The sequence below is a fragment of the Bemisia tabaci genome, chromosome 2 (assembly GCF_918797505.1).
Source record: "Bemisia tabaci chromosome 2, PGI_BMITA_v3".
NCBI classification, from domain to species: Eukaryota; Metazoa; Arthropoda; class Insecta; order Hemiptera; family Aleyrodidae; genus Bemisia; species Bemisia tabaci.
In genome coordinates this window covers 3,646,312-3,665,396 of record NC_092794.1, presented here as the reverse complement: position 1 = coordinate 3,665,396, position 19,085 = coordinate 3,646,312, and the positions used below count along the sequence as shown (strand labels likewise).

The window sequence follows — 19,085 nt, the reverse complement described above, 5'->3', positions numbered from 1 at the left end:
ACGGATGTGAACTATACTTGATTATAGGCGGTTTTTAAGATTCTGAGAACTCCTGTCATGGGGATCATCGCAAATGTCATTAGCGAATTTCATTTTCTGCACTGATTTGTCCGACACCCCCTTTGCCCTCCGTTGATTTGAACTATTCAATAAAAAATGAAAAATGAAAAAAAAAATGTACGTTTGCATCTAATGGATTTAGAGTTTCCTGTTATTTTTCAATCAACAGGAGTGTGCTTGCTGATGGGCTCAACTTTTATTGGCAATCGTTGAGGTGGAGCGAAGGCTAGAATTCATTCAACTAAGAAAATTTTACATAACAGCCTGATTAACGGATTTTTCGAGTTTATCATAGAATCAACCTGCCATTGATTGACAAAAATAAGCGAGAACTACAGTTTTAAAAACTGTTGATTATATTTCAGTGTATTCATCCCTACGAAAGGCTGGATAGGACGGGGAATAAATAAGAGTAGGGGGGCACTGATAACGATAAACCTTCGCTAAACCCTACACATTGGATTTTTTGCCCTCCCTCCTCAAAAAATTACTTTACCTTTATTTTTGGCCCCCTCCCACTCGCAGGAAGAAATCACTGTTAAACTTAAGTTTTTCCTTACTTTCTGCTTTTTTCATTCGTGAAACAAATGAATAGTGGCAAGTATGAAGAAGGGAATAAAACAAAATCTAATTATACTGAAAAATGGGGTCGTTGAAATTGTAATCAAAGCACTTAAGAACAATACATTTGACGAAAACGCAGCATCAAGCGTCACACACCGCGACCTTGGACACTCTCTTCCGTGTCATGCACCCGTAACGTAAGTCTAGACCGTTATAATACATGATTTCAGACAGTACGTTTCGTAGAGCGTTACGTATTTAATGAACGGCCCCGAGGGGCTATGATCCCAGGTCACGTGCAGCGCAATTAACTAAGCCGCATTTTTCCTACGAGTGGAAGGAGCGGAGGATTTGAAAATAATTAGAATAAGAAGAAGAAAGCAGACTGAATTGTTTGAACTTGAAATTTCCTCCTCCAGTAGCGCGGCTACCGCGGGAGCTTGGAGCCGGATAATTTAACCCCGCTCCTCTTCAAAGGAGCTTTTAATTTTTTCTCATTTTTTGCGCTCGCTCGCGTTGACCCCATACCACGCCAAGCACTCGCAAAGGCAAAACCGCGCAAGGACCCGTCGCGCCATCCCCGTCCAATCCGAAGAAAAACGACGTATGAACATTCCAGTGTGCCAAATTGTGTTAATTAATTGTTCGGGAGTTATGAATATTTCTTTTGAAATGCTCAAAGATAATTCGTCGTTTCCTTTACAGAGGAACGTAATTACATATCAGTGTTGCCAAATTTCCTCTCACAAATTGCATTATTACCAGGAGAATCTTTCGATTCAGCTGATAATTTCACTGATTTTCCTTCGGATCCCATACTGAAAGCAGAAACATTTTGTACAAAAATTACAGCGATATATTACTGTAAAATATTGAAGTGGTTGAGTCAATTTTACAACCTTGGAGCGGATAAGTAGAGATTGAGGACCTCAAGACACTAACTATTTTTAAGCTGCGCTAATTATTTTTCATGTGAGAACTAAAGGGGTTGCTAACAAAACTGTAAATAGGATCTCTATAATCTTAATATGTAACAATAGGCCTTTGGGCAAACTACTGTCCTACTTTGTTCCTACTTGTATATAAACAATAAAATAATACTGGAATTTAAAAAATAAATAAATAAAAAAAAAACCTTGGAGTGGAGTTAAGTTCCTTCACCCAGGAAACGACGAATTTAGATTCGATTGCGAATAAGTTTCCGTGAAGAATTCGAGGAAAAATATTGACAGGTTTCCCTAAAAATTCATATTTTATTGCAGAAATTCGGCAACATCTGGAGGCTTATAGGGCGTTCTTCCTTAGGAGGGCAATATGTTGCGGGAGGTGAGGAGAGACGCTGGGACTCCTGATTCGCCACCGGGCGAATATCACGCTCGCACGGAGGGCAAAAAAACTACCCGCACCCCTCCCGCCAGGCGCGACTCCGCTTGAAATTTATGAAGATAATTAAATAAGCTTTGCATACGGTGTTATTAGCGTGATTTATCTGTAGGATTGGGCACCGTGCGCTCTGCATCCCAGCACCGTAGCCATCTCGCCGTCTTTTCGCGTGGATATTTCCGACGCACTCCGCAAATTATCCCCGGATTAGATTTGAGGTTAGATATTCCGCTTATGGAAATATCAACATACTGTGCTCGAGAAAGGGACGACCGCCACACAGTGGATCGAGTCTATAGGAGAGGTCGGACAAAATTTGGAAACTTCAAACGCGAGTAACTCCGTTTATACAAATTTTTGAGGTTTTAAAAGTGGCTTCAATGGTTTCCTCGTCAAATTTTCGTTCAAAAGCACTCCTTGCAATTTAAAATGTAACGAAATAAATATCAAAATTTGCAGTTTTCAGTCTAAAATTACATGTCCGACCTCTTTAATTGACTCGATCCATTGTGCGCCAGCTCGCTTTTATTTAATTTGAATCCTTTTTTTTTTTTTTTTTTTTTTGCTTACTTATTTATGTCATTCTCATGTTTTATGTATTTTTGATTTTACGAATCTTAACTTTGATAATTTTAAATCGGACATATTTCTGCTGAACGCGAAACCAGAGACGGGTGGGGAATCGTGGCGTGCTTTGCGATATATCGATAGATCTGTCATTCAAACCGATGGAAAAGGATCGAAAACCAGAGTATTCGCAGCGAACACCTTAATAATCGATTCTTTACCTTAGCTTCAAATGGAGAAATCTCGATAATCGATCATTCACGCCACGCCACTGGTGGAGAAGGAGGAGTGTGCTCGTTGTGTGAGGGCCGTAAGAATGAATGGGAATTATAAAGCGCCAGTGACGTCAGCGGCGACGACGGGAGCGATCCCTAGGAGTTACGCGGTTTCTAACTCAGTCATGAGCCCTGTCCACAACGCTCTTGTCACATGACCACGGCTCACGAGTTCCGCAAAAGTTGGTGCTTAGTTCTAATGATCTAATGCTCTCTCCTGCGCTAATTCAATGTAAAATCCGATTTTCCATGTCCCCAAAAGGAATCCACGACCTAAGTTTTTTAATTTTCTTACGACACATTCTAAAGTGAAAAATCGTAAAAATAAAACGAGGAAGAGGTCCTGGAAAGTCAATCGTTCAAGGAGAAATGAATTAACGTGACGCTGGCTACGTTGCTCACGATTCGGGGTTCATACGTTTGCCAGTATGCGTCTGCACCGAAATTGTCGATTGTTTCTCAAAAATCCGCCGCAACCTTGGAAAAACCTGAGGCTGGCGGCCCGATTCGGCAACTGGGTGCGTTCAAGTGCGATGCCTGGAATCCAGCGTCCACTGTTACAATTAGTGAAGTAATTAAAGAGCGATTCCGTCAAATTATTTTAAGGATTAATGCGTTACGTTTTACTTCATTACCACCGCCTCAACGCCCCCCGCCCCCCGCCCCCTCGGGAGGACGGAGACCGCCCTCTGGGGTCCGCCGCGCCGCTGCACTCCCGCGGTTTATAAATTACGCCGACTCACGTAATGGCGTCGGGTACCCCGCACTCGGCCATCCAAACCACTGCCAGTGTCCTTTAATCAAATTTTACACTATTTTTTATCACCTATTTTCTCTTACTTTTCACACAGGGTGCTCCGAAAGTCCCGCATCACCCCTTAAACCCTCTGATTCTCGCCCCCATTTAGAGTGGTCCCTGGAAGATTTCGAGGATTCTTAAATGTCGTTCTCTTTAACTTGAGTGCATTCACAACATTTCAGATGTCTAACTCAATTTGTTCAAAAGTTACAGGGGTGAAGTCAAATTTTACACTATTTTTATCACCTATTTCTCTTACTTTTTATACAGGGTGCTCGAAAGTTCCCGCAGCACCCCTTAAACCCTCTGGTTCTCGCCCCCATTTTAGAGTTGTCCCTAGAAAAATTCGAGGATTCCCAAAAGTCGTTTTCTTTAACTTAAGTGCACTCACAAAATTTCATGTCTCTAACTCAATTGGTACAAAAGTTACAGGGGTGAAGCCATCGCCGGTGGTGTGGGACTTTTAGATCACCCCATATTAGTAGTCATTCTGTAAAGAGACATAATTTTTTTATTCGAGTGTGCAACCTGAGAGTTAAATCACATCCCTTCGTCAGGGAAACAACGGACTTTGACAGCCCTTAAGTGCTTTTTGCTAAAAAAAAAAAAAAAAAAACTAAATGTATTAATTCCCTCAAAACTCCGTAATAAAATGCACGTAGTCTTTTTGACTAAATTTCACGTCACGCACCACCGATGATAAGCTGCACCGATTTGCGTATGGGCCGAACTGGGTGGCGAAGGAGGGGGGGGGGGGGGGGTGTCAGGAGATGCGAATGCCCGGATCATAACAAAACAGAGACGGGAGGTGGCGGTAAATTGATTTATTGTCAGGTCCCGTGACAAACCGGGTCATCGACACCGAAAATATGTAAAGCCACATTGCTGAAATGAATCGGTGGATGTGAAAAGCGAACATACCCATTATTCGATGAGCCCCAGAAAACAGGCATTCTTCCCAAGCTCAGGACTCGTCGGGAAACGGTCTCGTGAGCAGTTATAGCATCAAATATTTATTCGTATCATCACTCGGCGGCCGCGGATGATTTTTGCCTAAGAGCACTCAAGCTAAAATGTTTCGCTCTTACGCCGCGCCGGCACCGTATTTACAATCGGAAAGAGAATTTCCAGCCTCGCAAGGAGTTTTTTCCGTTGTTCGCGCTACTGCCGCACCGTGTCTCGTGCCGCAAAATCATAGTATTGACTTTTTGCCCTCGGTGCTTGTAATGAGGTCCCGTTGAAAATTGAGCTCTCCAGAGTCGAGGGCTCGTTTCTCATTTTGGAGGTAAAGAACAAAGTAAGATCGCGGAGGAGTTTAATTTGAAATGTAACACCTTGTTTTCTCCAAAGCTCAACTGATAGTTTGATTTATCATAAAAGATAGTTAATCACATTTAACACTATTGACTATCATTGAAATGAAAATTAAATGAACGAGATTTAAAAATATTTTATAGGTTTTATTATTTTTAAGTTTACGTATTTTAAAAGTAGATTATAACGATATTGACATCCACATCGACAGTGTAACTACCAGACATCGTAACTCGTTTGCGGTGTTTAAAAATCTCCGCTCCCTTTTTTTCTTTATGACTGAGAATAAATCGATTTTATTCCTTATTGAGGTTTCCACGGAGTTTTCTTCGCATTGAGAAGAAAATTCACGGAACGTTTTCAAAAATTAACGTTGTAGTAAATAACGTGTGTAATTGAGTAAATAACGTTGAGTATTCCATGAAAAAAATAAAGTATGCCGGGAAGTCTAAAACGTCGCGAACCGAGTTACGTGGTCTCGTAGTTTCACTGTTATGCTCGTATTCTTATGGGTCTCAGGGCTCATGCCTTAATGCACACAGTTCAGTTTAATAAATACGTCCATAGGAGTTAACATGCTTTCAATGTAACAAAACACATCTCTCTCCGCGTAGCTGGCAACGCTACTACAAGGACATGATCAAATTGCGGGGGTGGGGATGTGGGTCAAGCCGAAGGACTCGGTGCGATCAACTCCTTCGAGACGGGTAATCGGCAATCCGCAGTGCACCAAACTTAGCGGGCGGCTCGCTGCTACCATTTCCGAAACGCAGCGCTGTCTCTCCTACCCGTTGCCTGCTCCAAGTCCACAACATGGACGAACAAATGGACGTATTTATGCAAAAAGGAACTATGTGCATAGGGTTTGCGCGAGACAAAGTTCCTTTTAGCATAAATACGTCCAAATAAGTGATCACGATCACACGAGAAAAACTGCCCTACCATTTATTAAAATCCCAAGGCTCAAATTGTGAGCGTTGTTTGGACCACCACCAATTTATATAGGTTGCTCTCGAGAAACACTCGTAGGTCATTGGCGAGGCGTGAATGATCGATTATCGACTATCGATATTTCCCCATTTGAGGGCATGGTAAAGAATCGATCGGGCTTGGAGAACAAGGCGCATAAATGCAGTTTTTGATTTTTCGAGAAATACCTGTTTAAAGTTTCAAAATTGCATGGAGCCCTTATGGCGGAAAGAAAGTACAAACTGACTTTTTAATGCTTAAAAATTGGATTTGGGAGCAAATTTCTCACGGAATGAGACTCATTAAGACTAGTTTTACTTGAAATCATTAATATCTCAACTTCTTCAAAAACTGCACTTATGCGCCTTTTCCTTCAAGCCCCCCAATCGGGATCGAATATCCAATGCTCAATTATTCAGGGTGTGCAATTTCAAACCTTTTTTTTAAATTTCTTATCGCTGAGCTTTGTCCAGTTGTATTTCTCATAAATTCCTGAGCATTTGCAAGCTGAATTAACCGCGGGAAGTATTCCAAGTTCAAAGTCAGGTGAAGCAAAGCGAATACATGAGGGCTAGGAGCAGGTGTGAGTTGTCAGCTAGATAAGTGTTCATGTTTTCTTTTTTTCTATGCTCTTTTCTTACCATGCGTTCAATCCCCATATATGTTTGCTCACCTTGTTTCACACCTACAACCCGACTCCCACATCGGACTGCGCACGTAGAGCAAAGAAGTTGCACCCACGCTCAAGATTATCTCATCTTGTCAGTGCCGCGCTACAGTCCATGCCGCCGGATTTCTCTCGTTATCGATCAATATAATCGATCATTATTGACCAATCTTTTTCAAAATCATCGCATGTTCGTGCTGAAAAAAAAGTTACGGGCTCAGAGGCCAAAACTTTCGGGTGCTGGAGCCGTAACTTCAATTGCTCCGGGTGCTATGCTCGGAACTTTCGGCCTCTGAGCCCGGCACGCAGACGGTATGTCTACATAGCCGAGTGAGTAATGCTTCCACGACCCGAGTTTTTTCTGAGAGGAGAAGGTTACTTTGAATCTGTTTTCCAATGACGTATGCTTTTGTGACTGATTTTCTCGTTTTAGCTACATTGAGTTCAAGCCACGAAAAATTATTCAATTTTTCAAGGTTCACCGCAGTTGCCCTGTCACAATACGTCTTCTCTACCCAAGTAGCATAGACTGCAATAAATTGCAATTACATGGTAAAGTTATTGGCACCGCATCGGAGTGTTGTGTATGTTGCCGATCTACTAATCGAGCGGACATCTCTTATGAAAATTTATTGCAATAAAATTGAAATGAGTTGCAATTTTCTTTGCATTGCAAATTGCCTGTATATCTGATACATGTAACTCATCTAATTGATTGTTTGGAATCGGCATTTATTGACCAAATAATATGAATATATTACCACCCCATGGTAAAAGATTGCAATCCTGTCGCGTTAAAGCACAATTTTATTTGCATCGCACTGTGCTACGTGGCTAATTGAGATAAATAAATCAATTTGCCGAGTCGATTAATTCGTCAGACTGAGTCTCGCTTTCCTAAAAAATTCTTGACACAGTGAGCACGGTTGATATTAAAACCGATCCTAATCTATGAATGTAAGTTCCACACGATGAGAACCGATGATGCAAAATAAATTGTCCCTGTCTATGCGCCGGAAAGCCTGAACCTGTCGCCATCTCTCCCGCGGATCATGCAGTGAGATGTTCAACTCTGCCGTGCTAAGGAAGAACGCCGTATGAACGTTCGAGAGTTGCCAAATTTCCTCTGATAAAATGTATATTTCTTCGGAAAGTAATGCATATTTCACATTGAAATTTTCAGATATTTTTAATGAAATTTTAAACTGAATTGTCTGAAAAATCAGTCGAAAAATGATCAGAAATTCTTTATCAAATTTGTGTTTAACCGAAGGACATTTTGCAAGGCCTGAATGATCATAGGGCGTTTTTTCTCAGAACGGCAGGACCAGCATCCTTACGATCTTGTCTCCGAATGTAGGCGTAATAGACGACGCGGGTGAGGGAATGAGGGATGGGTGGATGGGCGTCAGACGCCCCCCGCGCCCCACTTCCGGACGCCCACTCAGTTGTGTGCAGTTGCATCGGGTGGGGCTGCACCACCCCCCCCTCCCCCTTCCCACAAAGGCGGCTGCATGGCAACCTAACATGTTGACACTTATTTGCATGTGGATATGACAGGGCTAATCTCTGCAACAAGGTGTCCCGACTAATTGATTCCGTTCGCAACGTTTTCGACGCGACGTCTCAACCCGTGCTTCGACACATTGCTAGGTGCTGAGTGCAAGGCCGGTGCATCGATCTATCGAACCGGCCCAACTTACTATTGATTATCTTCCAATGCATTCCGGTTCGGCGGCGCCGCGCCTCCAGCTAACTAGTGCAAGTTCCTAATGCTCCCGTGCGAAAGAATGACGCCTCGACGCTAACATTGCCAAATTTTTGCCGACTCGAAGTTGGTTTTCCTACCGACGAACAGGACCGAGCAATCGGGGAATTATCGTTAATTTCGAATGATTCTCTCATGAGTTGGCAACTATGGGCCGTTTTTGCAGCAAGGTGGTGCAGTCAACGCGGCGCGGCGCGACGTCTACCACCCACGCCTCCTCCCCCCCCCCCCCCCCGCACAGGTTTATGCATAATTTTCATCTGGCCTGACTCAAACGGGGCACCCATGTTTGACAGTCCCAGTTGCGCGATCGTCAATCGGTAGAAATTATTATTGTCTTTAAAAAATTTAAGAGTCATCTGTGAAAAAACACTGCGTTGGCTGCGCAATTTAACCAGCCTTATACAAGGTGTAGATCAAACGATAAAATTCTATTTTTAATATCGAACTAATAAAATCCTCGGAGCTCAATGCACCGCTTAAAAAGAGGAGGTTTTGATAATGCAAACATGAGTAACGAGTTGCATTCACTGATTCCGAACAGCGACGCAGCGTTATAAAAATCGGTTGCACTTTTTGAACGCCCTAATAGAGGTCCGGTGAAAAATGCTTCGTGCTAAAATGACGAAAATGCTTCATGTTTTCGGAAATTATGCTCTCATATTTTCCCATCCGGACCAAAAGGAATTTTTTTCAATCATATTCCGAATGAGTTTCGATTTTGATATACACAGGAAAAAAACAGTCTTCATCGAAGAAACAAAGTGGGTAGGTCGATTGGCGTTACTAACCTCTTTTGCATCCCTCTCCGGCCGGTTTAGGGTTGAATCGGGTACGGGGTACGTTGCAGCGCGGCCTGAAGTGTGGAATCAGAGTTTTCCGTTTCGTTTGACTCTATGTTTTGAGACGTGGCGTGGAAAGCGTGTAAAAGGCTGATGTTCTGCCGAGGTATCCAACAAAGATGAGGGCAAGAAATGATTAGAAATTAATGAGGAGTCTGTATGTAAAGAGCGATCCAAGGAAAGGAATTGATGACGACGATATATACGAGCGGCATGCCGGACTCATGTCCTGAGAGCCGCGAACGTATTTGCTCGGCTAGTCGTCCGCATTTATGCCAAAAGAAACTATGTGCCTAGCGTTTACGTGCAACATAGTTCCTTTTAGCGTAAACACATCCAGTCGTCCGCTCCGCGCAGCGCCTAGGTGCAGGTCGCTATATTGACCGCTATTCAGCACGCTTATAAATTTTTACTCGCGGCCATTAACAAGTTGAGAACACAAGAACACAAAACTCTGTACCTGACTCGTTGTTTGTTAAATATCGCGCTCATTTGTACCATAACACTCGGGCATTTATCAAGGCGGAACAGGTTAGTGAGGCAGGCTCAAAATAAATCTTGTAACTGCTACCATAACGCAGTAATGCCACCTGGAATGTGTCAGCGGAGTATGAAACGGTCTTGCTCACTTAGGTTTTTTCTTTGATGGGCGAACATAACTCCCAGACCCACTACCGTCCCTTATGCATTCAAAATTGTTGTAATCAATCGCTCGCTGTTATGACTTAGGAGTCGTGTCTCGCTATCAACCCAACAAATATGCAATACTAATTGCTCTTCCGAGATTAGCTGTGTTTTTCGGACGTCTTCATTTGTTACGGGACCGCGAGAGTGATCACCGTCCGCAAAATGTTTCCGCTTATCTAATAGTAGATTTTCTCCTCTTGTGCGCCACCGTTGCCAGGTAGAATAAATCACATGGGATTTAATGGGAATAACGCTGATTTTTCAGCACTATCTGGCATCGATGTTGCGCGCGTGCAGAGTTCAATATACTTGGTGTTTACCTGTGTTGATGGAGAAACGCTTTGTGCGAAACAACAGTCCAACGATTTTTTTCCATGTTATGTCATTTATTAAACGTGCAATCACACTGAAATTGATAGTCGGGTTCGTCTGGCACGGCATGTGCTTGCCTCGGTACCTCTTCAGATGTTTAAATAGCCTCTTTAATGTCACGCAAAACATACTTGTAACCGTTCATTTATAAATTGCATTTTGCAATTGAGAATTGCTAGCATTAAAATAATGCCAAGATTGTGTGAACTTCTTCATCCCGCAAGAAAAATCTGAAAATTCCAAACAGTTTCTATGTGCACAGCGAAAAAGAGTGTCATTCGTAAATTTCATGTATAGACTTACGCAGTTGATAAATAATTAATGTAGAATTTGCAAGATCTTGGCATGATTGCAATGCGAAGACCTTATCATTTTTCATATCGGCCAATGGAGCTTCATGTAAAAGTTGGTTGAAATATCATTGATTAAGCTGTGACTTTGATTCAGCGAGGATGGAGTAATTAATTTTGTGTGTGTTTCTGTTGCAGGTAGAGCAGACGCCAACCTGATCCGACTTTACGATCGCTGTTTGGACATATCTGGGCTTTGGATGCGAGCTTCGATTTCGAAAATGAGGTGCGTTGTGGCTGAGCCACGGGTTTAGCCGCGCCATGCGTTTGGTCGCGGCCGACAAGGAGACAAGCGCCACTGCGAGGCCCGCCCGGGGCTTCGCACCATGTTGATGACGATGGCCGAAATCGAGCCGTCCACCGCCCCGCTACACCATGCCGTCTTTAACAACAACAACAACAACTACGGCCGCCACAACAAACAACGGAAACGGAAAAGACTGAGCCAGGTGGTCGACAAGCTGACGACCCAGGTGGCAGCGCCCTTGCTCAACAACAACGTCGCGCATCACAACAACAACAACGAGGAAGCCGAGGTGAAGGTCAAGCGGGAGGATGACGTCATGTTGAGCGGAGGTCGAGGGGACATGGCGCCACACGTGTTCAGATTCGACGCCGCCGACCGGGAGCGCTACCACAGCACCATCTCCGAGGAGGAAGAAGACGTCTTCAGCCCCGGCTCCTCCTCCAACAAGTCCCCGCACAGCTCCAACACCGACTCGCCCAAGATCAGCTTCAGCCCCCTTAGGATTAAAGACAGTAGTGTAGAGGATGACGTGGACGTCGGAACCCCGCCCCCGCCGCGGCTCCAGATCAAGAGCCTGGCGGATCTCACCACGGAGGAGAGGCACCATCTCAGCTCCCAGCCGAGGTATCGCGGTTGCTCCTGCAGCCACTGCGCCGCCGGCCTCTGGCTACACCCCCACCACCCAGTCACCGCCCCCATGTCCCCGCTCATGCCGAACTCGGCCGTCCCCGCCCTCGCCCCCACCCCCGCCCCCGTGTATAGTTTCGAACATTATCTACACTCCAAGTACCTGCCCGACTATTTCCGAAGAAGAAGTCACTCGGACTCGGACCTGCCCCTCTGGTTCGAGGCCAAGACCGAGAGGTTCGACAAGAATGCTCAAGAGCGCGGGACCGTCCTCCGGCAGCACGGGCGACCGCTGTCCGTTCCGCACCCGCTCAACCTCCAGCGCGGAAGCTCCGGGAAGGGCGGCTCCCTGGAGTCGGAGCAGTCCTCGCCGCAAGACTCGCCGCTGGACCTGTCGATGAAGGGGAGCCGGGAGCGGGTCGGGAGCAGCACCAGCTCGGACTCGATGCTCACCCCCTACGGCGACCACCTCCCGCTGCAGCCCTTCCAGATGCTCCCGCTAGGGTTCATGCCTCCCAGAGGCACCGTCTCAGTTCCTGTGGTCAAGGGCGACGTGGCGTCGCCGACGACGAAGGAGTCGGTGGCCTACAGGTACAACCTGGAGGTCTCGCCGGTCGTCGAGGAGATGCCGCCCGGCTCGGACGTGGCCTACGTCTGCCCCATCTGCGGCCAGATGTTCAGCCTCCACGACCGCCTCGCCAAACACATGGCGTCCCGCCACAAGAGCGCCAAACAAAGTGATTCTAGTGCCAAAGCTTATCTCTGCGAAGTTTGCAAGCGGTCCTTCGCCCGGAGCGACATGCTGACGAGGCATATGCGGCTCCACACCGGCGTCAAACCGTACACGTGCAAGGTTTGCGGGCAAGTGTTCTCCAGGTCGGACCACCTGTCGACCCACCAAAGGACTCACACCGGGGAGAAGCCCTACAAGTGTCCGCAGTGCCCCTACGCCGCGTGTCGTCGGGATATGATCACGCGACACATGCGGACGCATATGAGGGTGGAAACCGGCGGCCAAGACTCGACGCCCATCGAGGACCTTCCTCTGTCCCCCGGTCAAAGCGGAGCCTCCCAGCCAGCGCATTCGCCCATGGACGTGAGTGCCAGGGATCTGGACTAAGCCACCAGTCCACCGGCTTCTCCCGAGCCCATCGCCCCTTGCCGCTATTCCACTCCCAAAACCAAAGATTATACATTCATGCATCCTTTTCACTTGTCTTCAGCGCGTTCTTCCGTCTTTCTTTTTACTGGCGAGACATTATCAGGGCATGAAACGGCGCAACAATGCAAAGCATGCATTACTTTTAAAGTACCTTCTCAAGCTTCCACAATTACAGAGTGAAAACAAGCTCTTATTGTTTTTTTTTTTTTTTTGCACATTCTGTGACTGCATACGGAGTAAAATTAACGCAAATAAATATTAAAATGCAAAAAAGTTGAAAAATTAAGTGGTCTTTCGCTTACATTACTTATCCCAAGAAGTTGTCCAATAACCGATACAATTTTATCACCTCATACCTTTGGTGTATTAAGCCTATTGGTATATTAATCCTCGGTAATATGGATGGATTAATTTATTATTCTGTCATTTTTTTGTTTTTCGAAATGTACTTTAAAGTAAATGAAACAATTCTCATAAATAATCAATTTTCCCCCAAAATTCGAATTTTTGGATACTTATGTACTATTTTTTGGCCGCTCGATTTGCTTTTGGACGCATGATCTAGCTTCATCATTAGCGCCGCCATCTCTCAAAATTTCTCGCCTAGTAAAGGAGATTTAGGTCGTCTTTGTACATACTATACATGATAGTTGTTTTCCTGTGCCATTTGTTTTCCTATAAAACTGCTGGTCAGTTGATGTTGAATGTAGTTAATTTAATTCGGAAATTTTTTTTAAAAAAATTTTTTAAAATGACTAGTAAAAGATATGGTCTGCTTATTCTCTGTCCTTTGCGTATCCGTTTTAACATTCAATGTTGAAATTTCAATGTTCAAGTAAAAACGCTCCCCAATGAAATAGGTCCTTTGATACTTTGCCGTTACGTTTGTTAAGTTTAACAAGAAAATATATTTCGCTCAGTCTAGGTACCTCTTCTGTTCAAGTTTTATGTGAAATATTTTGAAATTATCACTTGCGTTTCTTCTTGTTTCACTTTTTATCGTGGTTAAATGTTTCTGTTAATCTTATTATTATTGGCACTGTTAGCTAGTTGAATAATTTATGTTTTTTAACTAGTTATGATAGATTTTAAAGACAAATCTTTTGACTTTAATGAACATACCTACGTTTAATTATAATACAATCCGGAGATTGACAGAGAACTTCAAATTATTTTATCTAAAAATATTTTTGTATTTTATACAATATATATTTTAATTCAAAATTGTCATGATGTAGGTCCCGACCTCTATAATTAAAGCACCTACTAACTTTTGCCTTTTTAGACCTATATTTTCAGTACACTAAACTGTTAGGCTCATATTCTGTTAATAACCGATTTTGCAGGAAAATTTCCCCTGAAAGTCATGTAAATTTACAGCGACACATTCTACTCATTATATATTTTTTCAAGAGTTTTCTCCCCAAATATAAAAACGAAACTGTGTCCGTTTGCTTTTGAACCGAACAGAGTTAAATGAAGAAGAACCTAGGTGAGATCTTAAAATTTTGCTCCTGCATTAGACTCAATGTTTAGCATAAAATGAACTCAGCTTAAAAGCATTTAAATGTTTCCGTTAAATTGTTGCTACTTGGGCCGCTCATTTGTAGAAAGAGCGTAAACTGGACTGCAGTTTGCAATTTGGAACTTTAAATTCTGGCTCCTCTGGAATAACACTTGTGTGCATAGGGAAACTAATGGCACATACGTTGTTTTTAAGCCGGGCTAGAATTCATAGTTCCAAATTGCAAAATGTAGTCCAACTGATCCATAGCAAACTGATGAATTCTGTTGGCAACATTCATGGAAGGAAAATCAGGCGCAGCAGAATGAATGTGGGAAAATCCGCAACAAAAGCCCCCGATCTTTATTGGCGTGCACGCTGCACTGACTGCACTCTGCACTGGCGCGTCGAATGCAGTTTGACCTTGCCCGCGCGGTGCAGCGCCGCGTCGCGTCTTTATCGATCTTAAACACTTGTCGCCTCCACCCACACCGCGCACCCGCCTTCCCCGCCCGCCCTCCGCTCTACCCCCGCGCTGATTCCGAAACTGTGTCAGTGTTATAATAACACACCACAGCCGTGCTAACAAAAAAAAACCGCGTCAACATCCAGACGTTGCCAGATTTTCTGCAATAAATTATTTATTTTTCAAGAGAGTCGAGAGTATTTTTCTTTGAAATATTTAGACCTATCGGATTGCGAATTAAAATATTTGCAAAATTGGAAGGGAAAGATTGTAAAAAAATTCCAGGAAATTGGTATTTATCACAGGGAATATGGTAACGTCGGAAGGCTCACACGGCGTTCTGTTTTCGGGATAAGTAAAATAATGGACTTCTCGCAGTAAGGAGCTAAGCCGGCTCTTACGTAAAAGCACCTATCTGTGTAGGGAAACTAATGACACGTATGCTGTTTTTAAAATGAGCCAGGTATTGTAGCTCCAAATTGGATTATGTAGTCCAAATGGTCCTCGCTTTTTTCTCTTGTGGCTGCGTCGTTCTCAATATATTCCATTTTCGATGATTGTAGCGTAAAAACCCCAGTTGATTTTCTCCCTTGGTTTAATGCCTTATATTTGCCAACGTCCAAATCCTTTTCTCAAGGAAAATTTCTTGTTTACGATAAGTTATAAATTCATCAATGCTTGACCATTGGGAAAGTAATCAATTTAAATTCTCAAAGTAGAATCTGAGTGTTCACATGAGTACCATCGAATAGCGAAGTATCGAATATCGCAAAATTGACGTGGCTGCTGCATTTCCTCTCCTCTGACGATTTCCTGGCAACTTCAATATTTCTGAGAATCGTTAAATTGTACCTTTGACCTTCGGAAATCGTTCCTATCCGTTCGTCTCCTTCTTCTTTCTCAGTTCTAATTTAAAATTAACAAAGCAGATATGTTTTTTCAAATAATACTCCCAAAATACAGCTCATACGTGATTAATGAGAGGAGCTGTGTTGTTTCATGATTATGTGTCCTGTCGGTTTGTTTTGAATGTATTGTAGACGTGGGGTACGATAAACTCATACACGCTGTAAAGGTCCTTACTCAACATTTCATCTTTTGTTAGAGTAGCCTCTATTTGATCAACTTCTTCATATTATCACACATTAATCCTAAAGTATCCACCTTTAGATTAACTGTTGCTTATGTATGTTCTCAATTGCTCAATGTAAACATTTGTATTACTCCTCTGCTCAAAATATGAAATATCTCATAAAAAAGGAAAACAATAATTTTTTAGTGGATGTAAGTTACAGATGCTTTCTTTTAGTCAAATTTTCTTTCTTTGTTGGTCGAAAGGTTGTTTCTTTTCAATTATTTCGTTTGATTGATGCAAAATTAGGTACTTTTATATTTTTTTACTGACTTCTCTCATTTTAGGCGCAAATTTGACGTCCTTTAACTATAAACTTCTACTCTTAAAACATGTATCTAGTTATAAATATAAATCAACAGTAATTGTTACCCTTGATTTTCAAAAAAGTATGGTATCAGCTGGATAGGTCATTGCTCAGTGAGCCGATTTTTACTAATCTGGGAGAGAAAACAAATGTTTAATCGTATCAAGGGGTCAATCTCCTTGCAACAATACAAAACCACCTAGTGGAGGATGTTTTCTGCTCTTTACAATAATGTTTAATATTTCTGCTCCCAAAATAGTAAATCGTCTCATCGGTTTTGTTTTAAAAAGTGTTAAAAGTTGAAATTTATTTTTCTAAGAAATTAATTATCTATTTTACAAATTCGAAACTCTTTGTGCCTAAAAAGAAAAGGAAAATGTTAAAATATGATACCGGTGATATGTTATTAAGATGGCGGTCGCTTTAACTAAGGCTAAGCCAATGTAGGATGAGTATTATGCTCCAAGAGGGAGGGGGAAATAGCGAGAGAGGTCGTATTTTAATATGGAAGGGGTCAAAACTAATGGCATCGTTGCTCGCAACAAGTGTTTGGTCAAACCAGCTACATTGTTGAACTGTACTCAGTATTTGGATATTCCGGCTGATATCCATGCCAATGAACAAGTCAAGAAATAACTGAGCTTTCGAGATTTCGAATCTCGAGTTATTAACGATAGATTTCTTTTGTCATGGGCCAGCTTTTGGTTAACAGTACAAATAACTCATTGTGATAGGCTGAACTCGGTTCATTCATCATTCTTAATGATATATTTTTGTTACACTAAATTTTTTAGCTGATTGAATTTTCATACTGCAGCCAATACCGTAAATATTCAAAAAAACATTACATTTATGTGTAATTATTGCAGAGTAAATTATGTTTTATTTTTCTGGCACGAAAGACGGCGGAAAAAATACCGACGTTTTGAGTTTATAAGTAGATAAAAGTGTTTGTTGTCTGGCATTACTTGTGATAGTAATTTCTTTTTCTTCAAAATGCCGGAGAACTAAACATTTGCTGGTTGATATTTTCGTACCTAATTCTGTTTTCTTGTTTCCACAATTTATCTAGTATTTGGCGACTGATCATCAGTTGTTTTATTGTTTTAAGTCGGTAAAACGTCCCTCCTTTGTGTTTTATTTTCTTTTTGATGTTTTCCTCGAGATTTTCAGAGTAAGGTCCGTAAATTCTTCCTCCATTGGTGTGTTGGAAATTAGGTGCCTTTTTAGTTCTGGCATGTTCAGAGAGTTTTTAGTTTCCATTAACGGTATTTAAATTTATACATGTTTTTACAGTTGCTAATCATTAATTGTTCCTCAAGTAACTGTTAATGCTGCTTTCCTCGAAAAATTATTTTCTGAACCGTTTAAATCGTGCATCTTCTCATGAACCCGCTGTTTCAGTAGAGGCTTGAATGTTTCGTAGATGTTTCTGCTAAACTTATGAAATTATGAATACTATCCCATCTATTCTTTCACTTTTCCTCTTGTGTTAAAAGATCCTTTCTTAAGTCGTTCATTTTTGACTACTAGAGAATTGTAAGTGTCATAATATTGATGTTTATGAGCATTAATTTACATATAAATGAGTCCGCTTGATTACACCTAATACCTACTCATCTCCTCAAAATGCCTATGAACAATTACATATATGAGTCAGATCCAAAAGGCCAACTCAGATAGATTCCATCACTTTAGTGGCGTTGAGGAAATAATTCAGAATATAGAAAAAGGAGATAAGTTATAGCGAGGATGCTCACACAGTATAACTATTACTTTAAATTGAAAACAATGTCTAACTCATCATTCAAATAGCTGTGGAAATTTATTCTCGTCAAAAATTCTGCATTTTTTCTAAAAAAAATGACTTGAAGTGCACGCGTCTTATTCTATCCTTTACTTCATAGTCTCGGAAGTCCATGCTTCCTTTCGGAAGTTTTTTTTTTTTTTTCTCCTTCTTTTTTTCAAATCTACTATTCTTGTTAAACTATGCAGATCCCTTTCATCCCTTTCTTTCTTTGTAAAAATTTAGTTTTCGTAACCTATCAGTGTTGTACTCACGTAGAAGCTCAATATTTGCAATAGTCGTGTAATCATTTACAATCTCTCTTACCCTCTTGTATTTTTATCCATAACCTCTAATTCCAGAAGACTATCCCGCACCCCTGCCTCCTGATCAAAATTAATTTTCCGTTCTAACTAGAATTGTCTTCATTGCGTATTATATTCACTATGGTTTCATATTATTGTACACAATAATATCATCACTACTTGTTCTTCATTGAAACCGATAAACAACGTCCCTAACCAAGTTAATCAGCAGCAGTTCAACTTAAAACCCAATGTCAAAAATGAGGTGATCCCATCATTCAAGATTTTCGTTAAAAATAACCAATACTTAATTTTGGACAATGTACTAACAAAAATCAGGAAAATCTCAGCGATGACTGTCATTCAAGAAAATAGGGAGAGAGAGAGAGAGAGGGAGAGAAAATCAATCATACAGCATGTAATGAAAATTCCGTTACATTCCTTTTTCTATACTAGATTTGTAATCTCAATTTTAGTGGCATCGTCTAACTTTTTGTATTCATTTGCCATATGTACGTAGCATTTACTCATTTTCTTTCATTGCATGTTCGTTTTCTCCACTCTCTCATTAATCTTCAATTTAAGTTCCCCCTTTTAACGTCCATCATTAACATCTTATTAACTTGAACTGATACTACGATACGTAGGTAATAGCAAATTACGCGTTTATATGTTACTGCCAAAGTCACTGATTGTGGGAAACATGTTCCAGATAATAATTTCTGCACGAGAATCCTGTTTGAGTCTACTGATAATGTCTTCAATGTGATAGGGCGTCTCTTTAAAATAACAACAATTCCGTTTGAAACAAGGAGCTTTCCTGTTGACGCAACTAGAATTCTCGTCTGGAAATTATTAGTTGGAATCTTCATTAATCCAACAGAAAATTTTTCTCCGTGCAGTGTATACTGGCTAAAATGGGTGGTAAAAGT

General features: G+C 41.8%; 1 protein-coding gene across 1 annotated transcript in view; it reads left to right on the top strand.

The window, feature by feature from the left end:
- Positions 1 to 18,546, top strand: part of klu (zinc finger protein klumpfuss) — a 95,987-nt gene extending 77,441 nt beyond the window's left edge. The window contains exon 2 of the mRNA XM_019048477.2: positions 10,756 to 18,546. Coding sequence (XP_018904022.2) covers positions 10,944 to 12,611 — 1,668 coding nt within the window. The 5' untranslated portion in view covers positions 10,756 to 10,943 and the 3' untranslated portion in view covers positions 12,612 to 18,546. The remainder of the gene's footprint in view (positions 1 to 10,755) is intronic.
- The last annotated feature ends 539 nt before the right edge of the window (positions 18,547 to 19,085 follow it).